Here is a 15,092-nt window from a genome sequence, read left to right on the forward strand (position 1 = left end):
AACAAAAAAACTGCCTACACCGGTTTTGGACCGGGTACCTTCCAATCCTGCAGACCCAGAATCCTCTCAGGATCGGTAGCTACCCAATCCTTACCCACAATGTTCCCTACAAACCTGCCATCATGTAGTAGTACACTTTATCTGGTTATACCTCAATTTGACTAGCTTGCAGGCTCTGGGAAAAGGTCTGGAGGTTGGGCAGTCCCGTATCAAAATCGTTTGCATGGTAAAGCCCTTTGTGGAGATACAAAAGCACAGGCCGTCTTAGGGACTCCCATCAGTACCCTTTCCATAATCCGGTCAGAAGTGGCGGATGCATTGCCCAGGCCAAATGGCATTACAGGGTATTACCTGCTACGATGGTCCAGGGAGCCACGCAACCCTGCAATCTATCGAACGCCTCGCGAACAGAATGTGGGTATAAAGTCCTTGTGAGTCATGCTGTTCACCGGCCAGTAATCTACACAGAACCAGAAATGGCTAACTTTCCTTGAAACCAGAACTCAGGCTGGCTAAGGGTCTAACAATGACTAAGGGTCTAACACTGACACCTCACTGACCTTGACGATTTGGCCAATTTGTCCTTGAGTACAATTTGTCTTGGAGGCCTATGAATGGGGCAGGCCCCCAGTAACTGGTGAATCCAAGTACAACTATTATTATGTATTTTTAATGCATAATAACATGCCTGTGTGTTTCAGCCCTGATATTGTACAGCATCCCATCTGAAACACTCAAGCTGTATTAAAAGAGAAACTCTCTGTCCTTGCTCTGATTCTCACCAGTCATACAGTATTTGCTAACGCTGAGAAAATCTCATTGGAGCCATGGCAGAAGGCCAAAAGAAAGCTGTCAAACTGATTGATTACTGACTTTAATGAATGACATGAAAATCCACTGGGGTGTGTTTTTGGTACAGAGAGAGAAATTTCCCGAAATAATCAACTCATAGTTTAGCCTCACCGTACTGGTTTATTGCCCTCATATTAACAGGTTAAAAGGCAAAAAAGCAACTCAACAACTGAAGTCAAACACAAACTCTTACATCACACAAGTAAATGTGTAACAATCAGCAACTATCGCTACCCCATAATCATATACATAAACATAAAATGTTTGGACAGCTTGAATTCCTCGACACTAGTATTTCCAAAATGTTTAATACTTTGGGCTGTTTTACCAATAGTACAGCAGAATACAGTACACACTGTAGTGCGTAGTACACACTGTAGTAAGTAGTACACATGGATGCAGCCTTGAAGCAGTACAGAAAATGTAATCAGTGTAAATATACTGTAACCTAGAAGTAAACTTTAATTTGCCACATTTCCAATGAATAGCGCTGTGACAGTTTTAAAACACAACAATGTATTCCCATAATGAAAACAATTTTCACGATTAATTACCAAACAATGACAAAAAACATTAATACCAACATTAAAACTATCATTACTTATGGTCCTATGTTCCCAGCATGGCAGCAGTCATTGAGATGTCAAATCACAATGTATATAGCACTTCAATCATTGGACTCCATTGATTCAGAAAATCAATGTGCATCGTATCAGAAAGGAGTTTGTGGACAAATACAAATAGTAAATCGCAATAAAAGCACTTTACAAAATGTCTAATCAGAAAGACCCAAGGATAACTAGTTTGTTAACCTTTATGGCAGGCGTGTTCACGCAAAAATGCTCTTAGGCATTATAGGCACAACATGGTGATTTCGATTTTTCATGTTTTTGTGAAGCCAAGGGAGACAGTAACAGGGGTTTCCCTTTATTTCCTTTAAGTTGTTATAAGGCCGTAGTGTTTCTTTGTGATATAGATACAAGACAACCCCCAATTTAGTGTTAAGAGACAACTTTATTATAATAGTCAGGGCGATAGAAAACTTTCTGGCCATATTTATCATATAATTGCCCATAATATATATATTAAGTCCTTTTGTTAAGGACCATAACATGATTCCATCCTGTTAGAACGTCTCATTTGGTACGTTAATTGTCAGGGTCATGAGGGAAATTCCATATTGCATGATACTACAACTGAACCCAGCAATGTCTTCGAAAGGTTTTTAACAAACACATTAAATTATTCAAACAATAAATTATAGGTCTGCACGTTTTGATGTGTGAAGCAACAGCATTTAATCCAAATTGTAACGTTTCATCAAGTCTATATTTAATAGGACTGGAATGATGACTCTTAATCACCTGTTGCTGACAAATTATATTATACTTTACATAGATTTGAGTAGTGTTTATTTTTTAACACTGTCTACTGCTGGCATTGGGTTACATAGTACAGAGTTAACTTCTACTCATTTAGGGGTCATTTTGTTAGTCAATGCTTGAAAAAGCTGTCTGACCTCATTCAGAAATGCTGACATGCAGCAAGATGTGTGGTTAAGACTTGCGTATGAATATACAAAAAAAAAGGGATGTCATGTTGAACTGACTAGCTCCAAACATTCCCATGGATAGAAGTTCTTAGTTTCAGGGGGAAATGTAAAGCAGGGTTATGAGACATTTAAACAGGAGCACCAAGAAAAGGTACGACGTATAGAAATGACAGATGTGTGATCAGTGCACAATGACTCAGTTGAAAAAAAAAGAAGATGGTTTGGCCACATCTTTCCACAATCTTCTGCCTTAAACTAAATTAATGAATGAAATGAATGGTGGAATGGGTTAATGAATGCGTGATTCCCTGTAGTTCACTTCTACGGCACTCTCAAGTAAGTCAGTTAAATTGAATTTGAACTGTCTACGAGGCATGAGCTGTCTACGAGGCAAAGCATTCAAACCACAGAAAACTCGACCAGCGAGATAAGGCCAAAGTTTGTCCAGAACAAATGATTAACATAGGCCTATATTTGACACTCATAAGTCCACATCAACTGTGGGCATGTGGTTTGCCGGATTCCAACATCTTTCATGTTTGCCTGGTGACTAAACATCCTAAATATAGGGGGTTGTGGCTGCATAAACATAACGGTCTGGCAGAAAAATCCCTGCATACTCAATTTCAGATCATATACGTTTGGAGGGCTTGTCTCATCACTTTGTGTTTCAGTGTGCGTTTGGCACCTACAAATACCTACATTTTCGTCTAAACCAATACCCAATGTTTCCATTGCAGTGGCTCTGTTCCGAGAATAGTGACGATGGCTCCAGCTTCTTACAGGAGTGGAGCATATCCAGCCTCTCTCAAAACACAATAATACTAACACAACCAGGACAGAAAAAGGACTTTGATTTGTAAAGCAAAAGGAACTTGACTCAAATTTTGTCGTAAAAAACAACAATTTCAACAAAAAGTGCATTTGTCTCATGTTATTACAACTGCCAGACTCCTAAAAAAACAACTTAATCCAGATGTAATGAACAATGCCACATTTCATACAATCTGTATGCATTGAACAGCAACATGAAGATCATATTACCCAAAGTCAACCTGTACCCGCACACCTGAAAATACCAAGTCATGAAGAGATATAAAAAGTAAGGCATTAGTAGTAAATAACAAAAAGTAGAACCTGGCTGTAGTACACACATCTTCCGAAGCTATTCAAGCAGACAAAACCACTTGTTTCCCTTTAGAACAACCACAAATACCATCTTTGGACGTGGTAATAATCCCTTATTTTAAGCATTCTGGCAAAGCCAATTGCAGATTTATCAGAGGTAAATGGAAGACAAATAAAATATAAACACATCAAAATAAAAAGCACACAAAGTTTCAGGCAGACAAGGCACAAACACAACATTTCTCTCTACTGGGGATGAAAACTAAGTTGGAAGCAAATCCAAAGAGGCTCCCCACTCAACTTTAGGGAACTTTACCTAGTGGTTGTTCCATTATACACATCATTCTGTGCCCAAATAAATTAGGATTAAACTCTGGTCAGGAACTTTCAGGATTTGCACCTGCAATTAAACCAAGTGAAGTGAATAAATAGCAAATATATCCGCTTTGTAATACTTTCTGTGCATGACCATTTCTATTTGCAATAAAGATGAATTTAATTGTATATATACACATGTTAGTGGCTAGGAGATAGCCAGCTCAAGACTGGTGTGTCTCTGTAACTCTTATACTCCCATGAAACAACAGTGTTATTCTTCTCCTACTCACTCTGTTCAAAGTGTCCTAAGGGTGTCATAGACTTCTTCTGTTTTTCGCTTAAACAAGTTCACCAAGTCCCTGTCCTGTTGCTTGGCAAAACCAAGAAAGAATCAAGAATAATCCTTTAAACCACAGGCCTTGTCCCATGCCGAGTGTTATTCTGGCAGCTGGGATACCCTGTTGATCGGCATTGTGGAGGACATGATACAGCAGAGGATTCAATGCTGTCAAATCTTTCTGGCAAGACCTATTATTGAATCTGCACACACAAAATACGAAACAAATCCACATTTTCGGGGGATTTTGGGGGTAAATAATCTATTAATATAATAATAGTGTCCCTCCTGTGTAGGGTGTGTGTTAATGATTTGTATCAAGGAATAATTATTATATATATATATATATATATATATACACACGTGAATGTGTATGACTTTTGCATTTAAGATCAAGATGAATGATTGAATTATCATTATGGTACAGGTTGGACACATGCTTTTGACTGATCAGGGCTTGACCCACAGTCACATAGTCAGAAGGGCTGTACAGTATACACCTTATCCCCAACCCTACTTATCTCAACCCCTCATCAATCATCCATACAGCTCCCCCTCAGTCCTTATCTCAAAAGGAAGGGTGGGTCCAACATCCATACTTTCTTCCGCTGGCTTTTAAATAGAAAAAAATCAGGGCGTCTTGGTGGCTCAACTGCTAGTGTGCCAACCATAGGCAAATAGCGACCCGGGTTCGATTCCCATCGCTGGTCCTGTGCTGCATGTCGTTCCCGCCCTTCTTCAACTCAATGTCTTGTCTCTGTCCAATTTCCTTTTCCTTAAAGGCACAAAAAGCAGCAAGACTCAAGCTTGGTCGGCCCTCCACAGCTGCTCCTTGACCTCGGGGGGCAGCGTGTTGAACAGGTCCTCCTCCACCACCAGGCAGCTCTTCTTCAGCAGCCGGCACTCGCCGAGCTCCACGGGCAGGACCTCCAGCCGGTTGCCCCGTAGCTCCAGCTGGGTGAGGCCCGTGAGCTCCCCGAAGCGTGACGGCAGCGCCTGCAGGCAGTTGCTGCCCAGGTTGAGCGTCCGCAGCTTCTTGCACTGGAACAGCTCCGGGGGCAACACCTCGATCTGGGGGGCAGATGACATGCAGAGAGGGTTATGGGTTACATTTACAATAGTTTTACTGTGGAGGAAGGCTCACCAGCCCAAACATCTGTGCCAAATCAGTTAGGAAATGAGGCCCACAACAGAGGTGGGAGTAAGTCACACATGTGCAGGTCTCAAGCAAGTCTCATGTCTTTACCTTCAGGTCCCGAGTAATTTTTGTAAGAGTCAAGCAAGTCAAGCCAAGTCATAGCTTGGGTCAAACAAGTTACAAGTCAAGTCATAATAATTATTTTCCCGATAATGACCAGCATTCTATACATTATCCCTTATTTAAGAATTATCTGAGTTCCGAAATTAAATAATAAGACATAGGCGGCCACAGTCTTACGAAAACAAATGAAACGTCAAAGTTTAAAATCTAGACAGAACTGATATTAAACCAATGTCAAAACTAGGGCCGATTATTTTTTCAGATTAGTCGACTAAATCTTACAACTAAAATCTAAAGATTAATTTTGCCTTCCCAAAATATCTATCTCATTAATTTGATTTACCCATGACTAGCCCTTTAATATCTTATATTCAAGTGAGGGTCTCATTCTTAGTGCGTATCAAACCGGAAATATGAATGAACTGAGCTCTCTGGGCCTATCCTGTTCCATTTAACAGTAGACCTTATGTAAGCTTATGAAATGTAACATGTCCAACAGTATTGCAGGACGACGATTAAGTCTCAAGTCATGAATAGCAAGTCAAAGTCAAGTCAAGTATTTTATCACTGTTATCCAAGCAAGTCTGAAGTCCTGAATTTGGTGACTTAAATTTGACTCGAGTCAGGTCATGTTACTCGAGTCCCCAATCTCTGGCCCACACACAAGGCTAGCCTATTCCATTTTGTATCTACCTCAGGAATACAGTGTTGCCAGATTGGTTGGGAAATCTGTCTCAATCGGGCAACACTGCAGGTGTAATGAGCCTTATCGTAGATAAATGTCCTTAAACCGTTGGTGGGAGGGTTAGTCTAGAGCAAGGTTTAGGGCCCTGGGCCTAGGACCCCTCAAAGAATATTTTTTTCAAATCAAAACGCGGTCTGAACCGTGCCAAAAATCGAGTTCTGAAGGCGTTGATTTGAAGAGTGGTAACACCTCTATAGACCAGGTTAATGAGCCTTGGTAATGGAGCACATAATATTGACAGACGCGCCTCCTTGTGTTAACACTGGTCACATTAGCGACTGCCACTTGGTGGTTTATAGTACACCTACACCCATTAGTATTGTGGCACCGTGCCATCTCCAGGTGTAAAAACTGCAGGCCAAGTCAACCGCAAATATGCATTTGCATAAAAAACCCTGGTCATTATTCTCAGCTGCCTCTTCCTCATAACTGAGGGCTGATTAACCCCCCCCCCCTTATTTTAGGGTTAGGGAAGAATCAGAAGAACTCAAAAAAGGATTCATGAATATCAGATTATATAATACTATAATTGATCATTAAAATGATGATAAATTATAAAAATAAGATATTTTTCCTGGGAGTAATGAGAAATATGGTTAAAACCAAACCTATTAATAACCAACCTAACGAAGCTACCCCCGCCAACTATGTAAGCTCAGCTCACAAATATCTCTAGAATCCTAAAGATGTGTAGGAATGTCCCTTATCTCCAATTCGAAAACATTTGAACAAACAAAACATTGAAGTTAGTTCTTCCTAGTTCCCCGCCCCCCGGCTGTGTGCTCACTCTTGGTGGATGAGTTCTCTGATGATACGCCAGACACGGGGGAACCAGCTCGCCCAGTAACCTACCAGCCATGGTTGAAACAAGCTGGACCTTGACCCGCAGAGTTTGAGGTTCAGACCTGGAGGTCTCCCCATTTACCTCAGCTTAATTACCCGGTGGTGGTATCCCAGGCCCGTTAACACTGTCTGATCAGATTACTGACAGCTGCCATCATTTCACCCCCCCTTACTATTACAGCCAAGGCAGATCAGTGACCCCCTTCACCTGCACCTCTTTCTAACCTACGCTCCGCTGAACCGCTCATGGTTAAACACTACAAAAGCCAAACGACGTGGTTCAGTGAAGAGAACTCTCACCCACGAAGCTGCAGAACACTTGAACAAATGGCATTCAACTCAACTTGAAGCCTATCATCTTCATGACAGCCTGCTCAGCCACAAAACCACGTTCCCTACTTCTAGAAACACCTCCTTTTCCAGTGACAAACCAACCTTAAGTTTCTTCTTGACACTGTAAAAAATCGGACGCAAAACCCACCCCAGAAGCGGGCCCTTCCCTCTCGGAGAGCAGCTCTGTGTTATTCTTCAAACACAAAACTGAATCAATAAAAACGGGATGCTTCCCCTACTCTTCATCTTAAACCTCTTAAGAGGGGCACCATGAGCCCCCCCCTGTGTCCTCTCTGCAGTTCAGCTTAACTTGCAAAACTAACACGGGCATGTAAACCCCTGACAGGCTGGACGGTGGATAATATCATGTGGTTTTGTTCTTTTGTACAATATAACCTAGTTAATAATCGTAGGAGGTCTCTCTGTATAATATAACCTAGAGTATAATCGTAGGATGTTTCTTTGTATAATATAACCTAGTGTATAAGCATAGGATGTTTCTTTGTATAACATAAACTGGAGTTTAATCGTAGGATGTTTCTTTGTATAATATAACCTAGTGTATAGGTCGTAGGATTTGTTTTTGTTTGATACAACCTAGTATATAAATGTAGGATCGCGGCCCAAGGGAGTACTGGCAGAAGGTTTTGGAGTCTAACGGTGGTACGAAGACACAGCTCTGCTCTGCTCCGAGCTGACTCTCAGAGCTCAGAGCTTGGCCTGGCCTCACCGTAGCAGCGGTGGCCTGCTGTAGCACCCTGAGTTTAAGCCCTGCTAGATTTCTGATTGGCCCGCAGTCACTTTGGACGTGATGTAAATAAGGCAGACCATCATAAGACCAAACGTTGGGGAGGCACAGATAATTGCTGGCCAAAAGGAGGCCTGCCTTTCAGACAGATGCAGCCAAACTGACAACTGATATATTGGCTGCAGGACCTGCAGCAAAGTAGGCCACAGGTGTAGAGGGACTTTACAGGGCCTTTCTGGTTCCGGCAGACAGGATCCCCAGCAGGGCGGTCTTTGCGAGTGCACAAAACCATGTGGATGTGGCTAAAGATAGGGGTGGGCCGGTCGAGGCCCAACTGACTCGTTTTTGGTCCAAGTCTAGCCCTGACCAACCGACCTGCATGCTCTCTCTGCCTCTCCTCAAAGGAGTTCCTACACAAATTTAGATTGACTCTTTTCAGATCTTTCCACTTGTGCCTTGCTGATTAAGTGTAAAACACTGCACTGAAAAGGTTCAGTAAAGTTGGGGACTGTCTGTCCATCCCACACCTACCCGGTTTGACGTCACAGCAAAGTACTGAAGGTTCTGCAGGCGGTCCACGTCGGCGTGGATGCTGGTGAGGTTGTTGTGACTCAGGTCCAGGAAGCGCAGCTTGCGGCAGAAGAACAGCTGGCTGGGGATCTTTTCGATCTTGTTCCTGTTCAGATAGAGCCTCTCCAGATTGGTCAGGGTGCCAATCTGCATGGGGATGTAGGAGATCTGGTTGTACCAAAGCTTCAGGCACACCAGCCGGTGCAGGTGCTGGAAGCTGATGATCTCCTCGATGGTCTTCAGGTTGTTGTCCTTCAGGTCGATCTCCTGCAGGTTGTGCAGGCTGAAGATGGAGTGCGGGATGCGCTCCAGGTCACAGCGCACCAGCTCCAGCTCCGTGAGGTTCACCATCTTCTTCAGGCTGTTGAGCACCATGAGCTTGGTGCCCTCGTTGTTGACGGAGAGCTTCTGAAGGTGGACGCCCACGTCAGTCACCACCTGAGGCAGCTTGGTGAGGTTGCTCTTCAGCCGCAGCACCTTGAGCCTCTTGAGCTCGCGCAGGCCGTCGATGACGATGAAGCGGTTGTTGTCGGCGCTCAGGTTGCCTGTGAGGTGCAGCTCGCTGAGGTTTTTCAGGCTGTAAATCCAAAGCGGGATCTCCTTGATGTCAGTGAATTTAATGTGGAGGGACTTTAGGTTTTCCCGCAGGAAGGCCAGAGCGGGGGCCTCTATTTTGGCAGGGGTATGGTACAGCCACATCTCCCTCAGGTTGGCAAGCTGGGCGATGATAGGCGGGATGGTGATGTCGGGGATGAGCTCCAGCTTGAGCACCTCGACCTCCAGCAGGTCGAACACCGTGTCCGGGATGCCGCTGAGCATGAACAGATGCAGCTCCAGCTTCTCCTGGGAGTTCTTGGTGATGCGCTGTCTCAGCTTTTCTAGTGTCCACTCGTTGTTCAGGTTCAGCTGCCTCAGCTTGTTCTCACTCACCTCGGAGAGGAAGACAGCAAAACGCTTTGAGTAAAGAGGGTCGTACTGATCTATCATGTGCAGCATGAAGGCAAAGTCATTCTTTACATCGGGGATGTCGCTGTAACTGCTCTCCTCGCGGATCGACTCGAAGGAGTAGCGTTTTAGGGAGCGGCTTAGCATCCAGAAGAGGGTGTACATGCAAATGAGACCGTAGACCCCCACCAAACTGATGTAGAAACAGGCTAGGATCTTGAAAAGTGTGGCCAAGGGGTGCGCGCAGTGGTACATTCTGTAGCCTGTCAGCCTTTCAATGTCCACCGTGCACACCACATTGAACTGGATACAACGCACGTAGTAGGCCGTGTAACAAATGATCAACACAAACTTAATGACTTTGATGATGGTCTGACGTATATAGAGACGGTAGACTATGTCGCCTTCCTCCACATGGATCCTAAACTTCTTGACCTTTTCAAAAAGGGCCTTGGCCTGCTCCCCTTCCTTCTTATCTAGAACCCCCGTCTCGGAGCGATCGACTATTCCTTGTTCAATTCTCTTAGTCCTTTGCAGCATGGGAATGCTCGCCTCCACATCCTCGCTCACAGAAGATGCTTTTTTGTCCATGGTGCCATTCATTTTCCCTGGGGGCTTGGGGTCGCTCTCCTCCACTACGGTCTCTGACAGAGCCCTCGTAGTCCACGGAGAGTCAAAGCACTTGAGGAGGATAGAGACAAAGTGCTCCAGTTTAGAGCTTGTCCGGGGGAACTTGAACCAGAAATTGCTGCAGGCCAAAAAGATGAGGGTGTGCAGCAGCACCAGATAGGGGAAGTACTTGGCAAACCAATGGAGTTTATTCTCGTAGCAGACCGCGTCGACGTAGTTATACTGGTGCCGGTCAAGGTCATACTTGATGCCTTTAGGTTCGGGGGCGTAGGGGATGGTGAGGTTGGGAAGGGGGATGGTCTCACAAGTCTTGTTCACAATCCACTTGCAAGGGAGACAAATCATCTTGTCCTGCGTGACCTGCAGTGTGCCGCCAAAGACGGCGATCATCAACATGACTATGGAGATGTAGTCGGTGAACACGTCCCACCATGGCTTCAGGATGCGGTATGCAGGCTGGGTGTCAGCAAAGTACCGCAGCTCTGTGATAGGAATCATGATGGTTTACCTTCAAAGAAAAATAGAACCAGGTATTAGTTTGTTTTGAAGGAAAGGAAAAACATCATTCATGTACCAAGTTAACTTTCATGGCTTTATGTTGAATTGTCACATAAAAGTGCATAGTATTAATTACCCATGATGGAAAATCGGGATTGAAATGTATTTATTTTCAAGCCATCAACCCAATAAGCGTAAAGTTGAGTGGACTTTCTGAATGTTTCATCACAAACTATCCATGATAAGAACACATTGAAATCCAATGCATTTTATAATAGAGCAAAACAACATGGACTTAAACTTTGGTTACGGTTCCAAAGTTAAATCCCGTAGGTGAGATAAAATGTACATATTTTGTATATGCCCATTCCTAATATTTGTTCTGCTTTTCAAGATTACATTACCATCCTTGGGTTGGCTTGCCATAGGATACACTGTTGGCATTCTGTGTGTGCCAAAGCGGTCAGTGAAAGAATGCAGAGATACAGGCCCCAGGACTACAAGTCTCTCTCAGAGCAGATCTGGTTTGATCAAATCAAACCAAATAGTCCTTTACAAAAACTTGTACATGCCTTTATCACTAGTAAGCTTGATTACTGCAATGGTCTCCTTACAGGTCTCCCAAAACAAACTCTAAGGAAGCTTCAGCTTGTTCAGATTGCTGCTGCTAGAGTTTTAACAAAGACCAAAAAAATTGAACATATTACACCAATTCTTAAAACGTTACATTGGCTTCCTGTAGGTCAGAGAATTGATTTTAAAATCATGTTGCTAACCTATAAATCCCTACATGGTTTAGGCCCAAAATATTTAACTGATATGCTTCCACTACATAAGCCTTCTAGAACACTAAGATCTTCTGAGACCAATCTGTTAATTATCCCCAGAGTAAACACAAAACATGGGAAAGCAGGATTTAGTTACTATGCAACAAATAGCTGGAATAAACTCCCTGAGGATTTAAGACTTGCCCCAACTCTGAGCACCTTCAAAACAAGATTGAAGACTTTTATGTTTGCTTTAGCTTTCTGCTAAATCTTAAATACTTTACCTTTATTTTACTAAAATGCCTTTTTAACTTTCAATTTAATTTTCTCACTTTCTTAAATACATTGCACTTTCAATTTTACTTACTAAAAAGCCTTTTTAACCTTCAATTAAATTTTCTATTTTTACCAGAAAGATACATTATCTGATACCAGAGAGAAAGGATAAGGGTTACTAGAATCCGGGTTGGAGTCCCAGAGAAAGTACCAAGTTCCTTTTAGGTCGGGTTGGAGTCCCGACGCGGATACCAGAGAGACTGTTGATCTGATCTTAAATACATTGCACTTTCTATTTTACTCATTTCTTTGCATATGTTTTCTTTTACTTATCTTTTATTTTATTTTATTGTATAACAATGTTTATATGTGAAGCACTTTGAGTCTGCCTTGTGTATGAAAAGTGCTATATAAATAAAGTTGCCTTGCCTTGCCTTTATGCACAAGTCATTGAGGGGCAATAGTCTGGTGTTAACAGGTTTTATCATCTCCGGCATAAGGCATCAGTCAACCAGTTTCCGACTTGCTTGTCTCTTCAGCTCCTGCGGTACAACTTGCTCACACTAAGACAGACTCAATTGTGGACACTACAGCCTCACTTCTTTCAGACACTTCCTCTTAGCTTTTTGCCAGATGCGTTTGCCAGATGCGTTAAAAAGATAGACACTGGGAAACAACTACCAATTTAAATGTATGTTTAGGGTTAGGGTTAGGGTCATTGTATTTTAGAAGATTGAAATAATGTAATGTAAATGCATGCATACATACATACATACATACTGTACATACATACATACATAAAAAAAATACATACATACATACATACATACATATTACAGGTATGAATTGCAAGAAATTGGTGTTTGTGAGGATTTTAAATTAATAATTCATGAAGACATGAAGAGTGCAGTCAATGATGGACCAATGTCAGCCAACAGGGCTTGTAGTTGGCAACGTCACACTGCAATGAGAAGCATAGGGGGATTAGAATGATAGTGTTCATAGAAATTGAGATCACTCAGAGATCAGTAAATGAATCAATCTTCCACCTGAGTCTAAATAGAAGGGCTATATTACAACTCAATGCTATCACAAAATCCCTCAAGTGATAACAATGACAGGTTTGTAAACACTGAATAAATGAATTTACTCCTTAAAACGCTTCCCTTTCCACAAACCATTACAACAAAAGTGCAACAAAAGCTCCAAATGTACCTAATCATTTGTCTAGAGGTGAACTGGTGTAACCTGCTGGGTTTTCACCAAGAGGAGGGGAGGACATTTTGAGTGTCTCCAATATGAAGAAAAAGAACAGCAGCAATTACTGGATCTGCCAGCACAGTTCAAAGCCGTCTTGTCGTAGCCCTCCTCCTGTAGAATCCTACCTCCTCCTACCCACTCTCTGAACAGAGGTGCTTTTGTCAAGGCAGAGTTCTAATCCAGGTAGCCCTAATATAACACAGAGCTGCAACAATAATGAGCTTGTTCTATATTGGGTTTTATATCTTTATCATTTTTTATATAATTCAATGAACGAGTTAATCACCAACTCTTCCAAAGAGCAAGGTGAGCAAAGGTTGTTCAGCTTGGATTGTACAACTGTAGCATAGGGAAAATTAAACATTTGATTCCACTTAGATGTTTTCATGTTTTAATTTCATTTAAATGTCCCATGTCTATCTTTAGGTACAGGATACTGTGTCAGTTTTAATGAGGGCAAGTGGACATTCAATATGCCAACATAGCGTTGCAAATGCCAGGACTGTAATAATAGCACTGTGTGGATAGTCGACCATACAATCACCTGCTATCGTCACTTGATATAGGAGAAGTGTGGTCATGATTTAGAAACAACAGACAATACCTACAGGCCTTCAATTTGATATATCATACGTTACATAATATCCAATGAGATATTAATACTGAATAGAGAGAAATTAAGTCAAGAAAAGGAATCATTGAAATCGTTCAGCATACATAGATGGAAAAAAAAAACATAATGTAGTAATAATCATAATTTTGCAATAATTTGTTTATATTGCACTTTTCTAGGTAGGCTACTTAAGGACACTTGAGTGCATAGAAAATTATAAAATCATGTAACGAAACAATGCATTACAACGTAATGTAACGTCAAAAGTCTAATTTTACAAAAGCTATTAAACTATTCCTTTGATGGATTGGATATTGCCATTGAAAATTAATTAGAGGTCTCACCCCAGATAACCACAACCAGAGACAAAGTCACCCAGTGACACACTTCGATGAATAAAAAAGGAAGACGTTTGCAGTTTCAGTTCTCACTGGAGCAAACTGGTTTATTCCCAAAAACAGTGCTCCCAGTTCCACCACTGTCGACACAATGGAAAATGAAATGCGTTGTTCTTTTAAACGTCTTAGTTTTGATGTTATTCCAAAGCGGCGGTACATAACAGGAGGTATTAAAGAATGAGCAACCATACCTGCCCATCATCAAAGCCAATCAAACAATAGAGACTGCAATAAATCGCCCCAAATCTTTTTTCTGATCTGTAAAATTACAATCCACCCCTGGCATGGCCTCGGAGTGTCCCTCCACCCGAAACATCTCAACATGTACACCCAGCTACCATAGAGGAATGGAAACACAGCTTTAGTCCCAACTACCCACTGGTTCATGTTATGCTGCCTGGTTGGATCAACAACAGCCCTCCTGTCCCACTGCATTCTTCATGCTTGGATAAAGAAGCCTTGTCCCCTACCTGGTTCCCTAGCGGGACTCGAACCCCTACCTGGTGTACTGAAGCCTGGGATGTCTTTCACCTCTTTCCAATATGATGAATACATGTCTGGATTGAACCCATCGCTCACTGACACTCTCCTTCCCGACCAGAAGCATGAGCTTCACTCCCAGTGTTGCCAGATTGGGCTAGAGCTCCCGCCCAATCTGGCAACAATGCCCACTCCAGCGGTACGCAGACGCGGACAACGTGAGCTGAAGCATTTTCACTCGTATTTTCAAAGTAAAGGTACACATTGTACCAGATTTGTACATCGCCATACTATAATGTACAAAGGCCAAAGGGCGAATTATTCTTTGACATTCACTTGGGTTTCCAATATGTAAATGTATGATAAATATGTCGCTGGTAGAAAAACATTCACAACATAAATTGGGGTACCTTTGGTTGTAGGGTTCAAAGAAGGGTTCGGGTTATTTCAACAACATAGAGGATGCTTGGGGATTTTGCTAAAATCTTCAAAATCCCCCAGATTTCTGGAAGAACTTTTGCAGATGTTTGGGGCCGAC

The 15,092-nt window shown here is 42.4% G+C and overlaps 1 protein-coding gene across 2 annotated transcripts; it reads right to left on the minus strand.

Annotated features, from left to right (window-relative positions):
- Positions 1-872: 872 nt before the first annotated feature.
- Positions 873-14,711, minus strand: lrrc8aa (leucine rich repeat containing 8 VRAC subunit Aa). 2 transcript variants are annotated; one of them, XM_056578489.1, is made up of 3 exons: positions 14,575-14,711; positions 8,649-10,770; positions 873-5,258 (listed from the first exon to the last, which is right to left on the minus strand). In XM_056578489.1, the coding sequence occupies exons 2-3, from the start codon at positions 10,758-10,760 to the stop codon at positions 4,989-4,991; spliced, it is 2,382 nt and encodes a 793-aa protein (XP_056434464.1). In that variant the 5' UTR covers positions 10,761-10,770; positions 14,575-14,711; the 3' UTR covers positions 873-4,988. The 2 variants fall into 2 exon arrangements, with proteins under 2 accessions (XP_056434464.1, XP_056434465.1); XM_056578490.1 differs by having other exon boundaries at positions 14,545-14,711.
- Between the last annotated feature and the right edge of the window lie 381 nt (positions 14,712-15,092).

This window comes from Gadus chalcogrammus, chromosome 19 (genome assembly GCF_026213295.1).
Source record: "Gadus chalcogrammus isolate NIFS_2021 chromosome 19, NIFS_Gcha_1.0, whole genome shotgun sequence".
Lineage (NCBI taxonomy): Eukaryota > Metazoa > Chordata > Actinopteri > Gadiformes > Gadidae > Gadus > Gadus chalcogrammus.

Coding starts and splice junctions, on each gene's coding strand:
- lrrc8aa (XM_056578489.1), bottom strand. CDS start 10,760: ATGATTCCTATCACAGAGCTGCGGTACTTTGCTGACACCCAGCCTGCA. Junction 5,259..8,648: donor TTGCTGTGACGTCAAACCGG/GTAGGTGTGGGA, acceptor TCTGCCCCCCAG/ATCGAGGTGTTGCCCCCGGA.